This window comes from Danio rerio, chromosome 1, assembly GCF_052040795.2.
Source record: "Danio rerio strain M-AB ecotype USA chromosome 1, GRCz13ab, whole genome shotgun sequence".
NCBI lineage: Eukaryota > Metazoa > Chordata > Actinopteri > Cypriniformes > Danionidae > Danio > Danio rerio.
In genome coordinates, this window is record NC_141021.1 from 21,338,051 (window position 1) to 21,359,975 (window position 21,925).

Below are 21,925 nucleotides of genomic sequence, written 5' to 3' on the forward strand. Positions count from 1 at the left end.
ATATATATAACCTATATTTATGAGGTCTAAGAAACATTTGCAGGTTTTGATGAATCGACTACTTTATGATAATACTTTACATTTAAGTACAGCAAAAGTTTTCTTATAACTTTGTACAAGGACAGTACAAGGACAGTGCCATTTTTTAATAATTTTTAAAATCACATTTTAATTTAAACGTTGACGTTTTATTTATCTTTATTTTTTACCTTATTATTACTATTACCTTATTATTAAAGTATTTATTATGTTTGAAGTGGCTGACTTATACCGAGAATTACACCGGGAGCAGAGCCGAAGAGAATAATGAGAGAGAACAACATCTTTATTCCGGGATAACCACTCTTAATAAATACACTTGCATATAAAGTAAATCGTACCTCAAAGCATTTACTGGGGCCCTGGCGATTTTTACTGGGGCACGTGCCCTGAATTCTCCAAGATGGGACGGCCAATGTTGGACCCATCTGGGAGGGCCCATGTGGGACCCACCTGGGATTGCCACAGTGACTACAGTGTAACCATCTTCTGATAACTACTTCCAGCAGGATAACGGGCCAATATGGGCCAAAATCTCTGAGGAGTATTTCCAGTAACTTGAATTTATGCCATGAAGGATTGAGACAGTACTGAAAGCGAATGGGGGTCCAACCTGGTACTAGTAAAATGTACCTAATAAAGGAATTGGTGTACCTAATAATATATATATATATATATATATATATATATATATATATATATATATATATATATATATATATATATATATATATATATATATATATATATATATATATACATGAGCTGGCCCACGTGGGGCCCATCTATGATGGCCCGCGTGGGACCCACATGGGCTGGCCAGTATTATTATTCATGATAATACTTTACATTTGAGTACAGCAGTTTTCTTTTAACGCTTTAAGAGCAATGGCATTTTTAATTAATTTTTAAAATCACATTTTAATTTAAACGTTGATGTTTTATTTATCTTTATTTTGTACCTGTAAGTGTGTTATTGTTCAAACTATTTATTATGTTTAAAGTGGCTGACAATAATACATTTTTCGTAATAATAAGATTTTATCTGCCATGTTTGTGAACTGTGCTGAGCTGTAGCTGCTTATTTAGGCCCACCATGTATTTCAATACCTGTCATTATCGTGGTACTTGGAGAGACAATGTTTTCTGAGGTGGTACTTGGAGAAAAAAGTTTGAGAACCACTGGTTTAGATTGTTCTGTATGTTCATATGGTTTCAGATCTAAATGGGGCAATTCTTTTATTTATTTTAGTGTGTAGTGTTAACAGAAACAAAGCTGACCCTACAGAAACGAATCAACCATTTCTGCCACACTCAACAGCCTCCTATTAAGGTACGTTTATTTTCAGACACATTTGCACACATATAAAACTTTCTGTTTGGATGCTTTAAATGTGTTTTTGTTGCAGTTCATTGGCTGTGATGTGTTTGGGATCTGCTCGCGGGTGTTCTGTGATTTCGGGGAGACGTTTGAGGTGTCTGACCCTACAGGAGAAGAATCAAAAGAAATTTTTATCCAAAACATCAGTCAGGTAATGAGAGCACCACATTATTAGAGCTTTTGTTGCATTAAAGGCCCTCATATACTGATGGCAGAGATCTTTTTTTTGTTCTGTGCTTTGAGCTTCACGATACTGGGAAAATATGTGATATGTAATATTGTTTTTAAGTATTGCGAAATTTCCTGTGATATACAGTTGAAGACAGAATTATTAGCCCCCCTGAATTATACGCCCCTGTTTTTTTTTCCCAATTTCTGTTTAACAGAGAGATTGTTTTCAACACATTTCTAAACATAACAGTTTTAATAACTCATTTCTAATATCTGATTTTTTTTTTTATCTTTGCCACTTACCTGTTAATATGTTTTGGTGCGATTATAACTTGTTATTAAAAAAAAACACGACTGAATGTGTGAAAAAAGAAGTGAGGTGTGTTTTTGGATGTTGCTTGACTTAATCAGCTGCATATTGTGCGCGAGTGTTGCTTTTGAATTTGGTATAATTGTAATATTTAATAATATTGTGATATTCAAGATTTGTGAAGTCATACAGCACCAGATAACTTGAAACAGTGACCACAAGTCTCTCTTCTATCTTCAAAAGTCTTCATTGTCATCTTGACTACACAAACACTGCTGTCACCTCAATGGAAACCCCACCTCTGCTTTCATTTGATTAGAGAATAAAAAAGGTGTGACTGACATAACATACTTTTTCCACTCAGAGTTTTTTCAACTGCAAGTGCACAGCGTGCAATGGCAAAAACGCGAGGTGCGGCAGGTGGTTAAAACGCAAGGCACGCAGGGTGCATAAGCAGCGCACAAAACTCTGGCGGCCGTTAGTAAATCATTCAAAAAAGGCACCTCTCAACACAAAATTGCGTTCAGTGTGATCAGCCCCTAAGACAATACTCTGATTAAGAGGCTACCAAGTAAACAGCAATTTTTGATTACCTTAATCTGATTAATATCATAATCGATCTAAACAAATCGAATTAAGACATGTAACAGCCGAGAGGAGAGGAAACGTCTTGCCAGCAGGTCAAAGGGGCCACAGTAAGAGAGAGAGAAATGGAGTTTACTTTCATTTTTTCCACAGCAGTGAAATAGGGGGGTTTTGCTGTAACTTCAGTGTCAGTGAAACACCGTCCAGCAAACACTCCAGTCCAGTGAATTGTGCAGAGTTTCTCTGTTTAGTTACTCGCGCTCACCTCCCGTGTCATAGTACGCTACCTCGACATAGCACATATAAGATAAATGACGTCAGTACATTATAACTGGTTATGATTATTACTGAACCAATACTGAGTTTTCTGCGTCTGCATCACGGTGCACCAAAGAAACAATAAATTTTAACATCCCTAGAGATATGATATGTAACGTTGCATTTGTTTTGTATCTGCCACTATGCTCACACATAGAAAACAGGGGATGGCAATATAAAAAAAAAGGTCGCACTTTATATTAGGTGTCCTTAACTACTATGTACTTGCATCAAATAAATAAATACAATGTACTTACTGTGTTTATAATGTATTTTAGAACACTTGTGGTGCTTTTGAGTTGGGATAAAGGTTGGGTTATGGCATGGGTAGGTTTAAGGGTGGGTTAAGGTGTAAGGCATGGTCAACAGTGTTTTTACAAATGTAATTACAAATGTTAATTAAAGATGTAATTACATACATGTATTTAATCAAGCATAAGTACACATTAAATACATGTATTTACACAATGAGTACATTGTAACAAACTATCAACTCCTATGTAAGTACATATTAGTTAAGGCCACTTAACATAAAGTGGGACCAAAAAAATCTTAAGGGAGCTAATAATATTATATATAAACCTCATAAATATGGAACTAAAAAAAAGAAGAAGTAAAAACTGCTTTTAATTCAGCCTAACTGAAAGCAATAAGACCCTGCCTTATAAAAATCACTTGGGAAATATTAAAAGAAGAACACGAAATTGACAGGAAGGCTGATAAATTTGCTTTCAACTGCATATATTGAGGCCTTTATTCATTTCAAGTGAAACATCATTTTTGTAATTTCCTGCCTGATACACAATCACAGGGCAGTCCTGGTGTTGTGACATGTATGGACAGCCGAACACACGGCCTTCAGACGGGACAGAGTGTTTGTTTGAAAGAGATCAACGGCATGACTGAACTCAATGGTACCATGCACCAGATTACAGGTATAAACAAACCCATACTTCATCATGTTCAGTAATGTATCAAACTGGCGTATCTAACTGTGTGTGTGCGCATTTAGTTCTGTCTCCCTATACCTTTGCGATTGGAGACACTTCATCATTCCAGCCATATACTCATGGAGGATTCTTCCGCTTGGTCAAGATCCCCAAAACCTTCAGCTTTGTATGTTAACACCACCTTCAGTTCATTTTATTAATAGTGGAGAAGCATAACAAGTCACTTTTCCTCTGTCTATGGCTTGTGTAGGAGAAGATGGAGCAACAGTTATCTGATCCTCGGCTCCTTACTCCAGACTTCAGCAAACCAGAGGTCAGAAACAGTCTCAATCTAATTGCTGGAGTAAAATTTTTTTAAGCGGACTTTAAGGTTTAGTTACTTATGTCTTAATAAATAAATGTGTTCTTATTTATTCAGGTCCCTCTTCAGCTCCATGCGATCATGCTAGCTTTGGATGCTTTCCTGGAACAGCATGCTAGACTGCCCAATATTGGGTAATTAACTTTTACTCTCAGGTCCTAATACCTGATCGCTGTGCTTTCAATAGGTTTTTCTACTCTTGATTAGGGACCAGGGCAAGAGGTTCTGGTTTCTATGAGTGAAGAATTTTGAAGAACCTAAATCATTGGCTGAAATAGTTAGCAGTTTTTAGATTTTGATATTTAGAGCCCTATGAAAATATTTCATAAGGATGCTGGATTCTGTTCCCTTGTTTATTTATGATTCTATTTTATTCAATTATTTATTTATTTATTTATTCATTTTCTTTTCAGCTTAGTCTCTTTATTAATCTGGTGTCCCCACAGTGGAATGAATCGCCAACCTATCCAGTATATGTTTTATCCAGTGGATGCCCTTCCAGCTGTAACACATCACTGGGAAACACTTATACACACTCATTCACACACATACACTACGGACAATTTAGCTTCTGCAATTCACCTATATGTTGTTGGGGGGTGGACCAGAACACCTGGAATAAACCCACGCTAACATGGGGAGAACATGCAAACTCCACACAGAAATGGCAACTGAACCAGCCGAGGCTCGAGCCAGCCACCTTCTTGCTGTGATGTAATCATGCTAACCACTGCGCCACTGTGACGCCAATTATTATTATTAACTATTAATCTTTAGTGCCCGTGTTATTTTTATTTGTAATGACTTAAATAAACCAAAACTTTATGAAATATTATATTTATAATAATATTGATAGCATTTTTACAATTAGGAAACACCATATTTTGGGGATTTCTGTAGTCTTTAATTTCTCCAACAAAGTAATGCACATTCATGTGAAAATTAAAACAAAAAAGTATGGCAATAATTCATAAAATAATGATTTAATAACTTTATTATTAACATGATTATTATAACTTTAAGAATTGCATTTTACTGTACAGAAGTAAAATATTTCTGCTACAATTTCAAAGTCAAACTTTTATTTTGAAGGGTTGTAGTAAAGACCTTGATATGATTTGAAAATTTTGTTTATCTTGACAGCACACAAAATTGAATTAAATTATTATTGTTATTAAATTTAATTATTATGTGTAAACACTAAGTTGCAGCTAGAAGGCCATCCGTTGCATAAAGCATATCCTGGGTAAGTTGGCGGTTCATTCCGCTGTGGCAACCCATAAATAATAAAGGGGTTAAGCCGAAAAGAAAATTAATGTAAACACTAAACAATATGCAGCATTCTACATAATGCTTCTCATAACTGTATAATAAAAATCAGTTGTTGCATCTTTCATTTCTCTTTAGTTATGATTGACATGAATAATTAAAAGTGATGGATTATTTTTCTTGTTTGTCTGTAGTTGTTTGCAGGATTCAGAGCTGCTTCTGAAATATACAGAGGAGATCAGCAAAACACTTAAAAACAAGGTCAGTTTTTTGTTTACATGGTAACCTCTGTTGCTTGCAGCTTCATGTTTAAATGTTAATGAGTCTGTGTTGTCAGGTATGCATAAATCCGGATCTGGTGAGGTGTGTGTCGCGCTGTGCCAGAGGGTGTTTGTTTCCTCTAGCGGCGACAGTGGGGGGCATCGCTAGTCAGGAGGTCTTAAAGGCTCTCACTGGGAAGTTTTCCCCTCTTCAACAATGGGTAAGGAATACATAAGATTTAATACGGTAAATTAATATTACAATATAAAAATGTTTATTCTATTTTAAAATAAAAAAAGCATAAAGTAAGTCCAATTTGGTGCTCAGAAAACATTTCTTATTACCAGCGATGAAAACAGTTGTGTGGCTTTTTAACCCTGTTTCTTAAAAAAAAATTCAAATAAAAAGAGCCTTTATTACAGATTTTAAAAAAAATTCATAATAATAATTTACTTAATAAATTGTATTTTAATGTTTTTATTTAAAATTTAAATTGAATTAAATTGAATTCATCCTTGTTTAATGAGACTTTTAAATTTTTTTAAAGACGCTAGACCTTTGAATGATTGTGTTTTATGTTATTATTATGACAACACTATTCATTTTTATGTGTGTTTATGCAGTTTTATCTGGATGCATTAGAGGTTGTACAGCCCCTCCAGTCTCTTCCTGCTGAGGAATTTTCCCCAAGGTAAGTGTGATGCCAAATATTGAGCCCCACAAATATATATTGTTAGTTCATATGTTTCTACAGCATTTTGGGAATTGTTAAAGGGTGTCTGCGGGGTTTTAAAAAGTATTGAAAGTTGATAAATCAATGTAGAGAAATTAAAGGCCCTTAAATGTATTAAAAAGTCTTAAATGCTGGTATTCAATTTTAGATAATTTTTGTTTATGCAATGTATGGTTGTATACTAAAGTTTGCCTGAATTAAATCTGCGAATATCAGGATGCTATGTAATTTATGAAATCAATAAAATCTTGCTAGGTTTGACATCATGCTGCTTTGTTTACTGCAGAAACTAAGCCAACAGCATTATTTCTGCAGATCCATAGGCGCCAAACCTGCTGAATTAGCTAGATTTAATAGATTTTTATTTAGTATATCAATAATGTTTTAGTTTTGGATTAGTTTCTTACATTAATATTTAGTAAATATACTGTAGTTTAAAATATCGCCAGTGTTTCCAGTTGAAAAGGGGTTACAAGGTCTTAAAATGTATGGAAAGAGTCTTTAAAAAGGTCTTAAAAGGTATTGAATTTCGCTCTCTGATTCGTGTATATACACTCTATGTTATATAAACAATATAAAACTATTATAAACCCTTATTTTTTCCCTGTTTGTCACACTTTCAATTTAAATATTAGTCAAAGTCAACACAAGTAAACATGTGCTGGTTTAAAATGAAGGTTTTTATTGATAGGGGAAAACAAAATACAAATACACTACTATATAAATTCAATAGCTTTACATATATGATAAAACATTGTCCTCTCAAATAACACTGTTGTGCCTTGGAGCTAAAACAAAAAGTTTAAGAGGGCTGTAAATGTTGTTTTGTCATGTTTTGTAGGGGTGACCGGTACGATGCATTGCGGGCATGTATCGGCCAGTCGCTGTGTTTAACACTGCACAAGTTTCAAGTCTTCATGGTGAGTCATAAGTGCAGCAGATACAGTAGAAAATTATATATTTTTAATCCTGTAATACATCAAACTTTGAACTAGATACATGTTTTTTAATCTTAGTATATACTTCACATAGATATGTAATTCTATTGTTATAATGTGAATATTGTAGGTGGGCTGTGGTGCTATTGGCTGTGAGATGCTGAAGAACTTGGCACTTCTGGGTGTGGGATTGAGTAGATTTTTGGGAGAGGTGAGGATATGTATCTGACAGGACTCTTTATTTTTGTCCTTCTCACTTACACGAGGAAGGAAAAATTGGTGCCATTTTTAGAATGTGATTCTTTATTTTTAGATTTGCATCACAGATCCAGATTTGATTGAGAAATCCAACCTCAACCGACAGTTTCTCTTCAGACCACACCATATACAGGTATTTAATTCATGTCTGTGGCCCTTCTTTTACTTGATATTACAATGCAGTAAATTTGGAAGGGGATTTAAAGTTAAAATAAAAAAAGTTTAAAGTTTAAATTTAAAGGGGGCCTATTATGCCCTTGTTTACAAGATGTAAAATAAGTCTTTGATGTCCGTAGAGTGTGAAGTTTCAGTACAAAATATCCCATAAATGATGTTTAGACTCTTTGAGGGGGGTGGAGGGGAGGGGATACAATGGCCTATGTAGCAGCATAGTAGCATATTTAAAAACAGGACTAATGTCCTATGATACTGACTGAGAGAGAGATTGTCCCCTATAGGCGGGGCTTTCCCCCTCTGAAGTCATGTACAAAGGAACAATGTCAATCAAAGTGTTTCTGCAGATCAAGTGTGATTATAAAAAACGAAATTAATATATTTTCACCATTTAAAGCTGGTCATATTTACTGACTGTTGCCACAGAACTGTGTTTAAACCAGTGGTAGGCTGTTATCGGCGTTAACACGCTGACTCTTATCAGGCAATAAAAGAAATATCACAGTTTATCTATTCTCAAAGTTGGGTTGGGAGCTGGGTCTGTTCTACGCAAGCTATGATGACTTTCTCCTTGATATTTTAGCGCTGATGTATACCTGGCCGGTGAGCCACCTGACAAAAAAAGAGCCCTTCTGGATCTTTCACTTACTTCGAAGACACTACTGACTATGTTTACATGGACATCTGTAGTCTAGTTATTTGCCTTAATAGACAATAATATAATTGAGGTGTTTACGTGAAGTGCTTTCATGTAAGAGTTTCCTGTAATTTTGGGTGACTTTAACTGCACTTCGGCAGTTACACTTTCACTCATGAACATTTCATTCATGCCCCCGTAACAAACTGGGGTAGTAAACGCAAATAAGGAGTAAGGACTGCTGAGAGTGTTATGGAATTTATTAACGCACACCAAACAGACAAAAAAAACTTCTGCATTTCCCGATGTGTGTGTGTGCGGTCCTTTTCTGACAGCCAACTGTGTGGATCTTGTCGGAAAATATGGCGAAAAGTTCTACATGACGGGAATAGTTTGTTGTAGGTAATAGTTGATTGCAGTGTTAACTTCAATAATGCTGCTAATATATGCATACGCCACATCTTAATTCCATTTCTGTTTAGTGCAGTTATGATTTAGTTAGATTAAGGTGATTATAAATCGCTGTTTTGAGCTTATGTAGGCCTACAGTTCAAAATTCATGTTTTACTGAATTAACAGTTAGTAAACACAAGTACATCTTATTGAACATCCCTTATTTTCATTAACATAGTAGAAGAGTTTCTCAAGCAGTTTGTGATGCATGTTGGAAACCGGAGATGAGCCCCTGGTCTAATGTGCCACCTGGCTTGAAAAACCTGTTCTCAAAGGCCTACTTTTAGTCATTTTTTGAGTAGCACACATACAGTGGCGTAGCGGACGGGCCCGCAGGGCACGCACCGCGGGGGGGCCCCGCGTGATTAGGGGGCCCCACGTCGACGCGATTTTCAATAATTGAAAATTTAGGAACCGCAATAATCAAACTCTTGGGAACAACTGTGGTCGGAACCAAAGTTCACAGGTCTGTGTTCTCTGAACACCTCTCAAGCGGTGGACTACTTCATTCTGATTGCTTGCCACCGAACCGCGTCATAGCCAATGAAGACGCGCCGCTGTTTCTCGCCGCCGGTTCTCGTTAAAAAATGAATGACTTCTGGCTACTTTGACGCTCTCGCGGCTTTCGGTTTGTGATCGCTCCTCAGTTTGTGAAGAATTCCCCACGTTGTCGATCCACCCCGCCTATTTTCCCCGCTCCTCAATTTGTGACATAGACATATACACTAGATATCGCATAGGGACCCTGAGCATGCGTCAATAGCGCCGCCACATTGGTACAGTGCTTCCAGGACAAATGTCATTGAACCGCACTAGTCAAGACAGTGTTATTACGTGAAGATGCGGGACTTTAGCGCTGTCTACGAGTGTAGTAACGAGCAAACAAAGAAAACAAAGCACAAAGGCAGAACACTTCATAGGTCCGATTACGTTTTTAATTGTTTTTGTATGTTCTGAACTTTGTGCTAAACAGGTAACGTTATTGATGATAACAGTCACTTACTGCATTAATCATAAGGCAAAGCAGCTCCAACTCGCACTAAATACTCGGCTTATGCTAGTTTTGTTGAATAAAATCAGCAAACAATGCAAAATAAATATGACAACGAGATGCTGCGCTGCCAGAAACGTGTATTAATGTCGGCTAGTGAAAGAGTTGTTCGGGGGATTCATTCACAAACGAATCGCTCGCTCCGTCTGTATGAGAAGTGAAAGCAGAAGAGGAGCTGTGTTTCAGGACACGGATTAGATCAAATTTAACAGCGAGGGTGAATAGCACATTTCTGTACACGCAAACACAAGCTTTTTGTCAGGAATGCCCGTGCGATCAGTGATCCATCAATGTAGAAAAGTGATGTAAAATTATAATTTTCATTAAAAAAATTGCATACTAACATCCAGGGAAACTCCCGATCATAGATATATGTGTATATCTCTGTATAAGCACCCCCGCCCACCTTCGACTGGGGGCCCCGTCGGTGATCCCTGCAGGGGGGCCTCCGCATTTTGCGCTACGCCACTGCACACATATTCTGAATGCATTCGGCAGAATTCAAATGAGCCATTTTAATCTAGATTAATTCGAAGATTAGAGTGAGATTAATCTAGATTTTAAAAAATAATCCATGCCCACCTATGGTTTTAACCCCTTTCAAAATGAAAAAAATGGCCTTAAATAAAGACATAAACATTATTTTTAGAGGGAACTTAATAACTAGTTATGCGAAATACTCAACACATTTGCTGCCAACGTGTGAAATTTGCCTCGCAATCACGTCTTCTATGCAAGTTAAAAAAAACTTGAGTGTAAAGATCAAGAAAAACATCCTGTGAGTAGTTTAGAGCAAGTGTGTGTTCTCTTCATGTTTGTTGTGAACTCAACATAAGTGGTAAGATAAAATATTTTGCGATAATGAAGTGTAAACGGGCACATTTCTCCATGAATTATCACTCATGAATGAATATCCACTTTTTTCCCTCTTAATCCTTTCTGTAGAAACCCAAAAGCACTACAGCAGCAGAAGCTTCATTAGAAATAAACCCAGAGCTGCAAATACACGCTCATCTTCATAAAGTGTGTCCTGCTACAGAGGACATTTATAGTGATGATTTCTTCTCCCGCCTCAATGTGGTGGTCACCGCACTGGACAACGTGGAGGCACGGAGATACGTGGACAGGTAATTCATTATTAACAGCAGATGTCTTTTCATTTGTTTTTCCATTTTTAACGTGTGCTCGCTTATTCTTCAATGGTTTATTTGTGAACTTGCAGCCGGAGTGTATCCAATCAGAAAGCTCTGTTAGACTCAGGCACAATGGGTACAAAAGGGCACACTGAGATCATCGTTCCAAACCTCACCGAGTCCTACAACAGCCATGTGAGTGTATACGATTATGTGTGTATGTCTATATGCTATACACTGTGACTATAGACAGTTGACATCAGAATTATTAGCCCACTTGAATTATTAACCCCCACTATATTTTTTTACCCAATTTTTGTTTAATGGAAAGAAGATTTTTTTTCAATATTTCTATACATGATAGTTTTAATAACTCATTTCTTCATTGATTTCTTTCATCTTTGCCATGACAACAGTATATAATTGTTAACTAGATATTTTCAAGATATTAGTATTCAGCTTAAAGGGCAATTTAAAGGCTTAATTAGGCTAATTAAGCAAATTAGGGTATAATAATAATAATTAGGGAAATAATTCTTGCTCTGTTAAACATTATTTGGGAAATAATGTACACATTTGCTTATTTGTTCTCTATATTTTCATATATGCATGTGTATGTCTGTGTATGTGTATATGCGTATATATGTCCCCCTCTATCAATGCTAAATTAATGATAATTGTTGAGTTGACCCTGTTTTTTTTTTTATTTGAGTGTTGTTAAGATAATCAATTGAGTCATATGACTGGAGCAATAGACGGTCCTGATCACTGTTACCCTGATAAAGGCAGTTCTTTGCCGAAAGATTTGCCATGTGAATAAAGGCTTTTTGATGTTTTCCGCATCTTTTGAGTGCGTAGGACTAGGGCTGCACGATATTGGAAAAAATTGACATTGCGATATTTTTTTTCCCTGCGATATATATTGCGATATTATATATATATATATATATATATATATATATATATATATATATATATATATATACTTAAGACTAGGGCTGTGACGGTCACCGAGACAACCGCGTCACCGCCGTGGTCAGTTGCCATCGTCGTTGTCCATTGCCACCGGCTGTAGTACGTGACGTCACGCACTTTAAAACACAAATTACTGTTATGTTGCCAAGTATTACATATCTGTTAGAATATAACATTAGGCGCGATTCAGCAAGTTCAAGTTCAACCATGAATCTTGTTAGAAAACGAAATCTTACATCTGGGAACATTTTGGATTCATGCCAACCGAGAAAGGTGAACGAATTAATTTAGATTAAGCTTTTTGTAGGGGGGTTTTAAGTGTTAAAGTGTGTTTTAATATTCACTGCTGAGAGTCCAAACACTGAAGAGCAAATCCATCGATACGCAGATCCACGGGTCCCGAATCATGCAAGCCAGTGGCGATTGACGGCGAGGGAAAAAAAGCCATGTAGGCTTAATCAACTCATGTCTTCTAAATGCAAAAGCCCAGCTCAGCCAGGCATGGCAGAGGCATTTGCAAAAAATGGCCAGATACAAAAGAGAAAGTGATAAATGGAAGACATTGACGAGAAATGGAGCAACATATTTGGTAACTAGTTAAGAACGCGCCGCTCCGCAGTGTAGAGAAACCTGCGTTGCGATTAATGCGGGCGGCGGAACAGAAACAAGAAGCCCTCTCTTGCATGGTTGTGAAAAAGTAGCCTGTCTGTGCATTTTCGGTACAAGCACACCATCTGACAGTGTATTGCTGGAAACATTATAACCCCATTCTTCACTTAAACCGGACAAAGTCAACATGTTAGTTTTTCTGGCAAATAATTTAAAATATGAATACAAAAGGTGGAGAGAAACTACGCTGTTTTTTTAAACATCTGACTTATATTGTTACTAGGTTAATATTTACTTTTTACTTATAATTATTAATATTTATATTACACTGATTAGTAAAGTGCCATTTAGGTTATTTGTTAAGTTCTTTAAAAAATGTCACGTTTAATTGTTATTATTATACGGTTTCAAGCAGTTAAAGTTATTTAATATTTAACTACCATATTTATAAACAGTTTTGTGTTTTATTAACGAAAGTTCAAAAATAAGCACGTAGGCCTACGTTTATACGGATGTTTTATTTATTAATATTTAATTAATTTAGTTATTCCTTAATTTTTACATAAAAGGTAAATTAACTTAGGTAGGCTACTTTATTTGTTGATGTACGAGATCGAGGAACATGTTTGCCAGTAAATCTTCTTACCACTTTAAAAAAAATAAATAGATAAATAACTTGCGAAAAGGATGCAATAAAAAATGCAAGCGCTTAATCATTCTTCACAATCGGATTCGTACGTGCAATATGCCGAGGCTATATAGCGCCGAAGAGAAACAAGCCCTAAAACAAAGTCTAGAGAGAGAATTAATATTAGTTAATATCAATGATTAAAAACACAAACTGCGATAAACGCCTCACAATGTCGTGATCTTTTCTGAAGAACAGATAATCCATGTTATCGCCGTCTCCCCAGCCATGAAAACCTGGCTGGGGAGACGGCGATAACATGGATTATCTGTTTTTTTTTCTTCTTCTCGCTACAAACAATAAAGTATCAGCGCCAGACCAGTGGTTTAAATTATATTTTACTCTCCTGATTTCTTTTCTTTTTATAAAAAAAAACCCATAAATGTTTAAAGTTTTGTATTGCATATATGTTTTTAAAGATTATCATTCAGCTTACCTGCAGCGAGAAGTTGTGTGCTGGGCAAATCCCCTTTACTCATGCTACCTATTTCATTTATGACACTGTAAACTTGACTTGGCAGCCTGATCATCTTTAAACTCAAAAGATATTTTTAACTTCTGCATAATGTGATGTTTCTTATTACAACTGTTAGCGGTGTCAAAATGAAAGCAATTAAACAATAAAAAGGGTTTTGTTTTATCAATTGTATAGTTTAGTTTTAATAATAATGTATATAATAAATTATAATATTGATTATTGTGTAGACTACAGTGTCCAACAAAACATTGTTATTAGGTTAATAGACCTAATCCCTAATTGAAAAACGAATGTGAAAATGACAGGCAGTTGCGTCTCTGCTAAAATTAATTTAACAACAAATTTTTTTTTGCATTTTTTACCCTTTAGAGGATCAAGAGAGCTGTATTTAAAGAATTATTTAACTAAAACATGAATTGAATGCCCAGTTCTTTCCCGTGTGAGTTTAGTGCGCCTCCGCATCTGCGTTTTAAAGTTTACAGGTGCACCCTGACCTGACGCGGGGACCAGATCTCTGCACTATTGCTTTAATTTCACAATTTTCATAACTGCATTGCATTTTCATATGGTAAAATATCAAAATTTATGTTCTGAAAGTAGTAATGACGGGAGTGTTAGTAATTAATGACAGAAAGAACTTTCACTTTTGAGTGAACTTCTGTCACGTGTTATTTTAGTATGATGAAAAAAAAAATTAACAAAAATAGTAATGCAGTACTTTTCGCTCTGCCAAGCCTTCTCTGTTGCTGTTGTGGAGCAGCAGCATGCTTCAGTCACCTTTTTTCCCCGGCGCCACCCCGCCTCCGACTCCTGAACGTCTCACTCACTTACTCATGCAGGCATGCACTGCGGTCTCATGAGGAAACGCAGCTTTTTGATATAATGTTTTTCTTGTTCCCCGAATACAAATCATTTTTCAAGTATTTGTTCGAAATAAGTATTGGTAAAAACACGCTATTCGTGCTTATCCGAATACCGTATTCGGGTTCTGCTCTACCCATAATACATATAGCCTATATATAATTTTTTTTTTTGCATCGCACCCTCCTGCGATGTGACTATCGCGGATGCGCACATCGCGATTTCGATGCTGAAACGATGTATAGTGCAGCCCTACGTAGGACTGATTTTTATTGTTTGTTCTGAAGAATCCCTTGCCCAAAGAGCACCGACAAAATATTTAAGCTACCTCTGAGCGCTTTTTGTTTGTTTTTATATTATTATTTGGGAAATATTTGAAAAAGAAAAAATCACAGGAAAGCTAATAATTTTGACTTCATATATATATATATACTTACTTGATATATATATATATATATATATATATATATATATATATATATATATTTATATATATATATATATATATATATATATATATATATATATATATATATATATACTATTCCCACTCAACTGTTATTACTTTCTTTTTTTAGAGAGACCCACCAGAAGAGGAGATTCCATTTTGCACTCTAAAGTCTTTTCCTGCTGTTACTGAACACACCATACAGTGGGCCAGAGACAAGGTCAGTTTCAAGCACTTTGTTAAGTGTCTCAAGGATTTTGAGTGTCCAATGGTTCTTGGAGTCAAAAGGAGAAATGTCAAAAAGAGAAAAGGAGGATTTTTGTGTCTTTTCACAGGAAAACGCAACAATTAAAGCAAATAAAATTATAGGATTTGATAAATGATGTCACAAACACAGTAATTTGGTAAAAAAAAAAAATACATCCCTGCAAAAGCCTGGGTCTGATTATCACACTTAATTATCAGGCCTATTTAGTTTTTGGAATTTTTATGTCTATCAAGGTAATTTTACTTGTGTTTTAACAACCTATGAGATAGACTTATGTATCTTTTATTTCTTTAAATGATTATTTTGCTTTTGCATAGACTTAGTTAAGGATAAAAATATATTTTATTTATTTGTGCATATTATTTATTTCTTTTTACAAAAAAAGGTACCCATTATTACTGCTGCTATTACAGTTTAGTACAGATATTTTGAATAACGGTTGAGTGTTTTGTTTTTGTAATCAGATCGTAAAAAAAAAATCATTGAAGATTTGTATTTATCAGCCTATATATCATTTAATGGTATTGGCAAAAAAGTTGATGGTGCATCCATAATTTTAAAGAAGGGTTAAGTTTTTTTTTTACAAATATTTTTAATAGGTCTCTATTTATTACCATGTAGGTTAGTTTTTATGAATTTTAATTAAAAAATATATCTTTTAAAGTTTTCTTTTTATTATTGTACTATTTTAAACTTTACTGACTGCTATCAGACTTATGTCCAAGGCTTACATGATCAGGATATTCTAGGATGTGATACATAGTAACTTAGATTAAAGACATCAAGTAGTCATAATTAGCTCCAATTAAAGAATCCCTCATTAACCTTACTCTGTGACTCTTTTTCAATATGGATGGTGTGCTTCTTCATTTCTGTACGTGTTTGTTTAGGAATTATGGCTAATATAAAAGTATTATGGGAGTTTTCTTTTTTTTAATTTACATTTTTCTCTACAAAAGATGTGACTTTTATGATTACTTTTTTGTTTGTTGAGATTTAACACATAAAAGGTTGCCAAGTTGTAAAAAAAAAAAAAGCTTAAAGAAATGTGCTTAAAAAAAATGAACATACATTAAGTTTTTTAAGATCTCATAATTATGCTTGAAGGTGTTTGATTGTTGTTTTTTGTGGTTTTGTTTTTCTTGTGTACAGTTCGAGAGTGCTTTCGCCCACAAGCCCTCAATGTACAATATGTTCTGGCAGAGTCACTCATCAGCTCAGGGTGTTCTACAGGTGAGGATGTTTACTACATACACGCTTATCTAAACGCTGTGATATAGCCTTGTTGGAGTTGTCTAAATCCAGTGCTTGTGTGTGCAGAGGATGATGGGTGGAGAGAGCATGGAAGGATCATTTCAGGTCATTAAGTTGCTGAGTCGGAGACCTACTCAATGGGATCACTGTATAACTCTGGCTCGACTCAAATTCGACAAGTACTTCAAAAGAAAGGTGCTGGAACTGCAATGCAGAAAGTAGATTTTAATCAAATAAAGAAATAAACAGTAAAAAACACTATTAATTTAGGCATTTAAGGCAAGACATTGCTGGTGAATAGGTTAAAAGAATGGACTAATAGTTTTCTCCAGTTGACTGATTACAACAGGAATTGCAAACATTTATGCTAATAAGGGTCGGGTACCGAAACCTGGTGCCATTATAGCACCGGTATCTATGTAACGGGTATGTACCGGATCAAATCAGCATATGAATTTCGATGCTAAATTTTGGTGCCACTGGTGCTGCAACAAGGACGTAAGTAGCATCAAAGGGGTGCATCAAAGGCATCTCTAAACATTTAATTCTAAACAACTTTAAGGGAATACAGACAGGCGATGTCAGGCGTTTGTTATTGTCGAAAGGGAACAGACGCACGCAACGCGCGTAGTACATCGCATTTAGCCCGGTTTTGGGTGAGCAAGAGCGACACTCTTCAGATCAACACGCATGATTGCGTTCATCAAATTTGCTTAAACTAAGCATTCTAAAGCGTATTTTACAAGCAAGGATTCTGATACAGCAACATGCTTTATAACAGTTGCTTTTAAGGGGGAAACATGTCAAACTTAATGACACATTTGAGGGCTCAAAAAGGCAAAGGAATGCCTCTCTCGCGTGCTCTAGGTGTCATGTGCAATCGATCCCGCGGGCACTCGCTCCCTCTGCTTTCGTGGCACTTGCTCTGTCTGTGACGGTGCTTCGCGCATCAGTTCCCCGCATTCGTCAGTAGTTGACGCCCAAATTGACACAGGTAATAAAAAGATTAAACTTCAGTCATGTTCATGTTGTGAAACACTATCAAAATGTCCACCGTTGATGATATTAGACTTCTGTTTTCAATATTTTAACACTTTTAATATAGAAAGTCCTAGGCTATGCAGAGACCATTATTAATCAGAAATCTTTTGTACATAGTTTTACATTAGGAAATGCAGTCTTGAATTTACAAACAGTCGACAAGTACCAAAGAACAGATGTAAGACATTGATCAAATTTAGTTCAGTCACGCTCATGTAATTCATATTCAACTTGTTCAGTTTTGCCTTCATTCATTTTTGATTTCTGTCTTCAACACATGATTTATTTACAACACATTTTAAATATAATAGTTTAGCTAACTCGTTTCTAATATCTACTTTTTAATCTACCCCATAGTGACAGTTAGTGCATACCATTTTACTAGTTATTTCGCAAGACATTTATATTTAGACAAAGTCACTTTAACTATTTTATAGTCTTTTATTCAGTATAAAGTGTTATTTAGGCTTAATCAGTTAACTACGAAAGTTGAAATAATTAGTCAAATTATTTTGTAACGGATTTGTTGTGAGGCGAGGCAGTGGCGCAGTAGGTAGGGCTGTCGCCTCACAGCAAGAAGGTCGCTGGGTCGCTGGTTTGAATCTCGGCTCAGTTGGCATTTCTGTGTGGAGTTTGCATGTTCTCCCTGCCTTCGCGTGGGTTTCCTCCGGGTGCTCCGTTTTCCCCCACAGTCCAAAGACATGCGGTACAGGTGAATTGGGTAGGCTAAATTGTCCGTAGTGTATGAGTGTGTGTGTAAATGTTTGTGTGGATGTTTCTCAGAGATGGGTTGCAGCTGGAAGGGCATACACTGCGTAAAAACTTGCTAGATAAGTTGGCGGTTCATTACGCTGTGGCGACCCCGGATTAATAAAGGGACTAAGCCGACAAGAAAATGAATGAATGAATGAATGAATGAATGATTTGTTGTGTAAATCAAATATTTACAGTAAATATTTCTTAAGGAGGCTAATAATACTGACCTTATTGTATTTAAATTAAAAACTGCTTTTATTCACAACATAAACTCCAGAATAATCATTTTTTTAGGAAACACTTTGAAATTTTTCAGAAGCATTATTTTAAATGAATGGGAGGGCAAAATAACTTGACTTCAACTGTAGGCCTGTCTGTTAAAGATTACCCCCCCCCACACACACACACACAGGTTAATAGTAAGCTAATGTAATTTTATAATGCAATTCTTAAATTCATGCTAACCAACAAATTAAATATATAAGTAAATATATTAATGTAATTCAAATATATAAAATATGAAATGATTTTTACTTTAAACTTTAATTATATTGTTCAATTAAAATGATTTTTTTAAAGATTTTGTCAAATAAAAGATTTTTCTAGAGTCATCCACTATCATTTTGTGGCTCAAAAGTATCGGTTCAGGCACCGTTTTGGCACCGGTATCGTTTTAAAAGTATCAATTTAGCACCGGTAACGGAAAACCCCAAATGATACCCAACCCTAATGCTAATACACGTTTTCTAAAATGTAATGTTTAAATATGCAAATGAGGCATTATTGTATTAAATATGCACTTAATTGCATACAATTGAGTCTTTCAAATCTGAACGTAAATGAACTTCAAATCTAAATTTAATGAAGTCAGGTTCAAAATTTTGGTTTCTTTTTCTTTCCTTTTTTTTTTACTTGTTAGAGTTAATAGTTTTTCAGTTCATTTTCATCAGAGAAAACTATGTGAACAACCCGAATAACAACAGTAAAAAATTAGATTAATATAATGTAGTTGAATATAACTATATAATATTGTTGTATATAATTATGCAATGTATATATGAAAGTATTTCTTTAAAACACTTGAGGATATAGATATGAATAAATTGTGAAGTTTGGTGTTTGTCTTCTGAAATGCAGATTTATGGCTTTGTTTATGGGAAAAAAAATCTATTTGATAAAACAGCCTTTAAAATGCATCACAAGAAACACTTAAAAGTGTTTTGGATGTTTACTTGACATATTATGTAAAAAAATAAATAAATATGAAAAGCCATAATGCCCAAAAATGGACAGGTGATAAATAAAATATTTATCACCTGAAAATAAATATTTTGCCAGCAGTGTCTTGCCTTAAATATATTTTTAAAGGTGCTGTATGTAAGTTTCTGACTCTTCTAAAGCATGAAAATGCCATAATATGTTTGCAGATATTTAACATGCCAAATGAACATTATGTTTATCTGAAAAACAATTCTGAAGTCAGATATTCTGCTTTGAAAATGTGCGTTACTTGCCGGAACTGATGTGTTTTTTATATATATATATATATATATATATATATATATATATATATATATATATATATATATATATATATATATATATATATATATATAAATTTTATTTATACTTATTTTATTTTTACAATACAGAACAATAATTTAACAAGAAGAAAAAGAAAAAACATGCAGACATATATCATTACATACATACACATGTCAATATGCACATACATACTTACCTATATATACACACACTTTTATACTTGGATGTAGAAACAGTAAAAAAAAATGTAATAAATAAATGAAAAAGATAAAAGCCGAACGCATAAGATTGATATATCTCTTCCAATTACCTTTTACTTAAATGGGGATGTCTTTATATTCTTTATTTATTATCCTTTTTTCATAAACCTTCCTGAAAAAATCTGCTTTCATCCTCAACATAAATGTCAGTTTTTCCATTACATAAATTTCTTCAATATTCTCAAACTACTGCTTACATTTCAATGTTAAGTCTTTAAGCCAGTTGCTTGTTATAGTCTTTTTATTTTGGTTCTTTTAATCCACCCAATGCCAATTTAGCCAATTATATTTCATTCATTCAGTGAGGAAGGCTCTCGACATGTGTGTCCACTACCAAAATGCGACCTCCGGTGGACAATAGCAGATTCTGAAATGAGACCCAGAGGTTCACATGACGTGGTTATTAATTAGCAAATAATATAAATATTACGAATGTAAACATTAGTTGAGCAGGTTACATTGTAGCCCATTGACCTAACAACACACTATGTGATGAGATTTGCAGTAACAAGTAATTGGGCCAATTTGCACCAGATGAAACACGACAGAAGTTTAAATACATGAAACAGAATAGTGCACTTACTACACTTCAACAAAATATTAAGGTTTACAATCTAATTAATACATATCTGGCAACCTGCGCTTATGTTTGTTTTGAACCAGGTGTGCAATACCTAGTTCACCCACTGGGTGTCAAACTTACATACTGCACCTTTAAATAGTGATAAGCTTTGGAATGCTTCATCATATACAGTAGTAGGCTACTGAATTTCTTTTAACTTTTCACATTTTTGCTTTAATATTTCAGGCATTACAACTACTGCACTCATTTCCATTGGACACACGGCTAAAAGATGGCAGTAAGTAATCTTCACTCCTGCGGAAGAATTCAAAAAGTGAGAAAAATCGATGTCTTTGCCCAGCTGAAGTGTTTCCCTTCTATTTTAGGTCTGTTCTGGCAGTCTCCAAAACGACCACCTTCTCCCATAGACTTTGACCTCAGTGACCCGCTGTGAGTCTCTCAGTAATTATTTATAGTTCGTTGTTCATAGCTAAAGTGAGCATTCATTTTTACTGCAGTAAAACAAAGAATCAGGTGATGTGTGAAAGCTTATGAAAAAATCTCTGTTTTGTCCTTCAGGCATTTTGGTTTTGTTGTCAGCGCAGCTCGCCTTTTTGCTGGAATTTATAATATTCCATACTCAGAAGAGGTAAACAATGATTTACACAAACTGCTGTCTACTTGTGTGGTGCCTGAAAAAGTGCATGGTGTGCAATATTTATTATCTACAGCAATATTATAATTGTTGCCTAAACAATGTGTGAGCTGAGATTTTTGAGTATGTCGTTTAATTTGCAGAAAACAAACTAAAAACACTCAAAAGTGTTCACTGCATGATACAGAATGTTAAAATGAGCCTGTACTGAACTCGTAAATATCCCTTGGGTTTGGGTTTATGTTTTTTATATTTATAAAAGATGATATAGTAAAGTGTGGAGTTAGCATGTTCCCGTTGTGGGTTTCCTCCGAGTGCTCCGGTTTCCCCCATAAGTCCAAAGACATGTGCTATTGGTAATTTGGGAAGTCTAAATTGTCCATAGTGTATGTGTGTGAATGAGAGTGTATGGGTGTTTCCCAGTGATTGGTTGCAGCTGGAAGGGCATCCTCTGCATAAAACATATGCTGGATAAGTTGGCAGTTCATATCACTGTGGAACCC

General features: G+C 35.1%; 1 protein-coding gene across 4 annotated transcripts in view; it reads left to right on the forward strand.

Annotated features, from left to right (window-relative positions):
• Positions 1–21,925, forward strand: part of uba6 (ubiquitin like modifier activating enzyme 6) — a 47,170-nt gene that overhangs the window by 17,817 nt on the left and 7,428 nt on the right. For 2 of the 4 annotated variants that reach the window (XM_087237090.1, XM_087237089.1), the window contains exons 7-26: positions 1,292–1,372; positions 1,449–1,571; positions 3,616–3,739; positions 3,817–3,920; positions 4,005–4,067; positions 4,173–4,249; positions 5,579–5,645; positions 5,722–5,865; positions 6,269–6,336; positions 7,220–7,298; positions 7,447–7,527; positions 7,630–7,707; positions 10,835–11,016; positions 11,112–11,217; positions 15,212–15,301; positions 16,502–16,582; positions 16,670–16,798; positions 21,014–21,065; positions 21,154–21,217; positions 21,347–21,416. In XM_087237090.1, the coding sequence (XP_087093216.1) occupies positions 1,292–1,372; positions 1,449–1,571; positions 3,616–3,739; positions 3,817–3,920; positions 4,005–4,067; positions 4,173–4,249; positions 5,579–5,645; positions 5,722–5,865; positions 6,269–6,336; positions 7,220–7,298; positions 7,447–7,527; positions 7,630–7,707; positions 10,835–11,016; positions 11,112–11,217; positions 15,212–15,301; positions 16,502–16,582; positions 16,670–16,798; positions 21,014–21,065; positions 21,154–21,217; positions 21,347–21,416 (1,863 nt within the window). Of the gene's footprint in view, positions 1–1,291; positions 1,373–1,448; positions 1,572–3,615; positions 3,740–3,816; positions 3,921–4,004; positions 4,068–4,172; positions 4,250–5,578; positions 5,646–5,721; positions 5,866–6,268; positions 6,337–7,219; positions 7,299–7,446; positions 7,528–7,629; positions 7,885–7,938; positions 11,017–11,111; positions 11,218–15,211; positions 15,302–16,501; positions 16,583–16,669; positions 16,799–21,013; positions 21,066–21,153; positions 21,218–21,346; positions 21,417–21,925 lie in introns of those variants that run through there. The other 2 variants (XR_015476528.1, XR_015476529.1) reach the window with 2 other exon arrangements.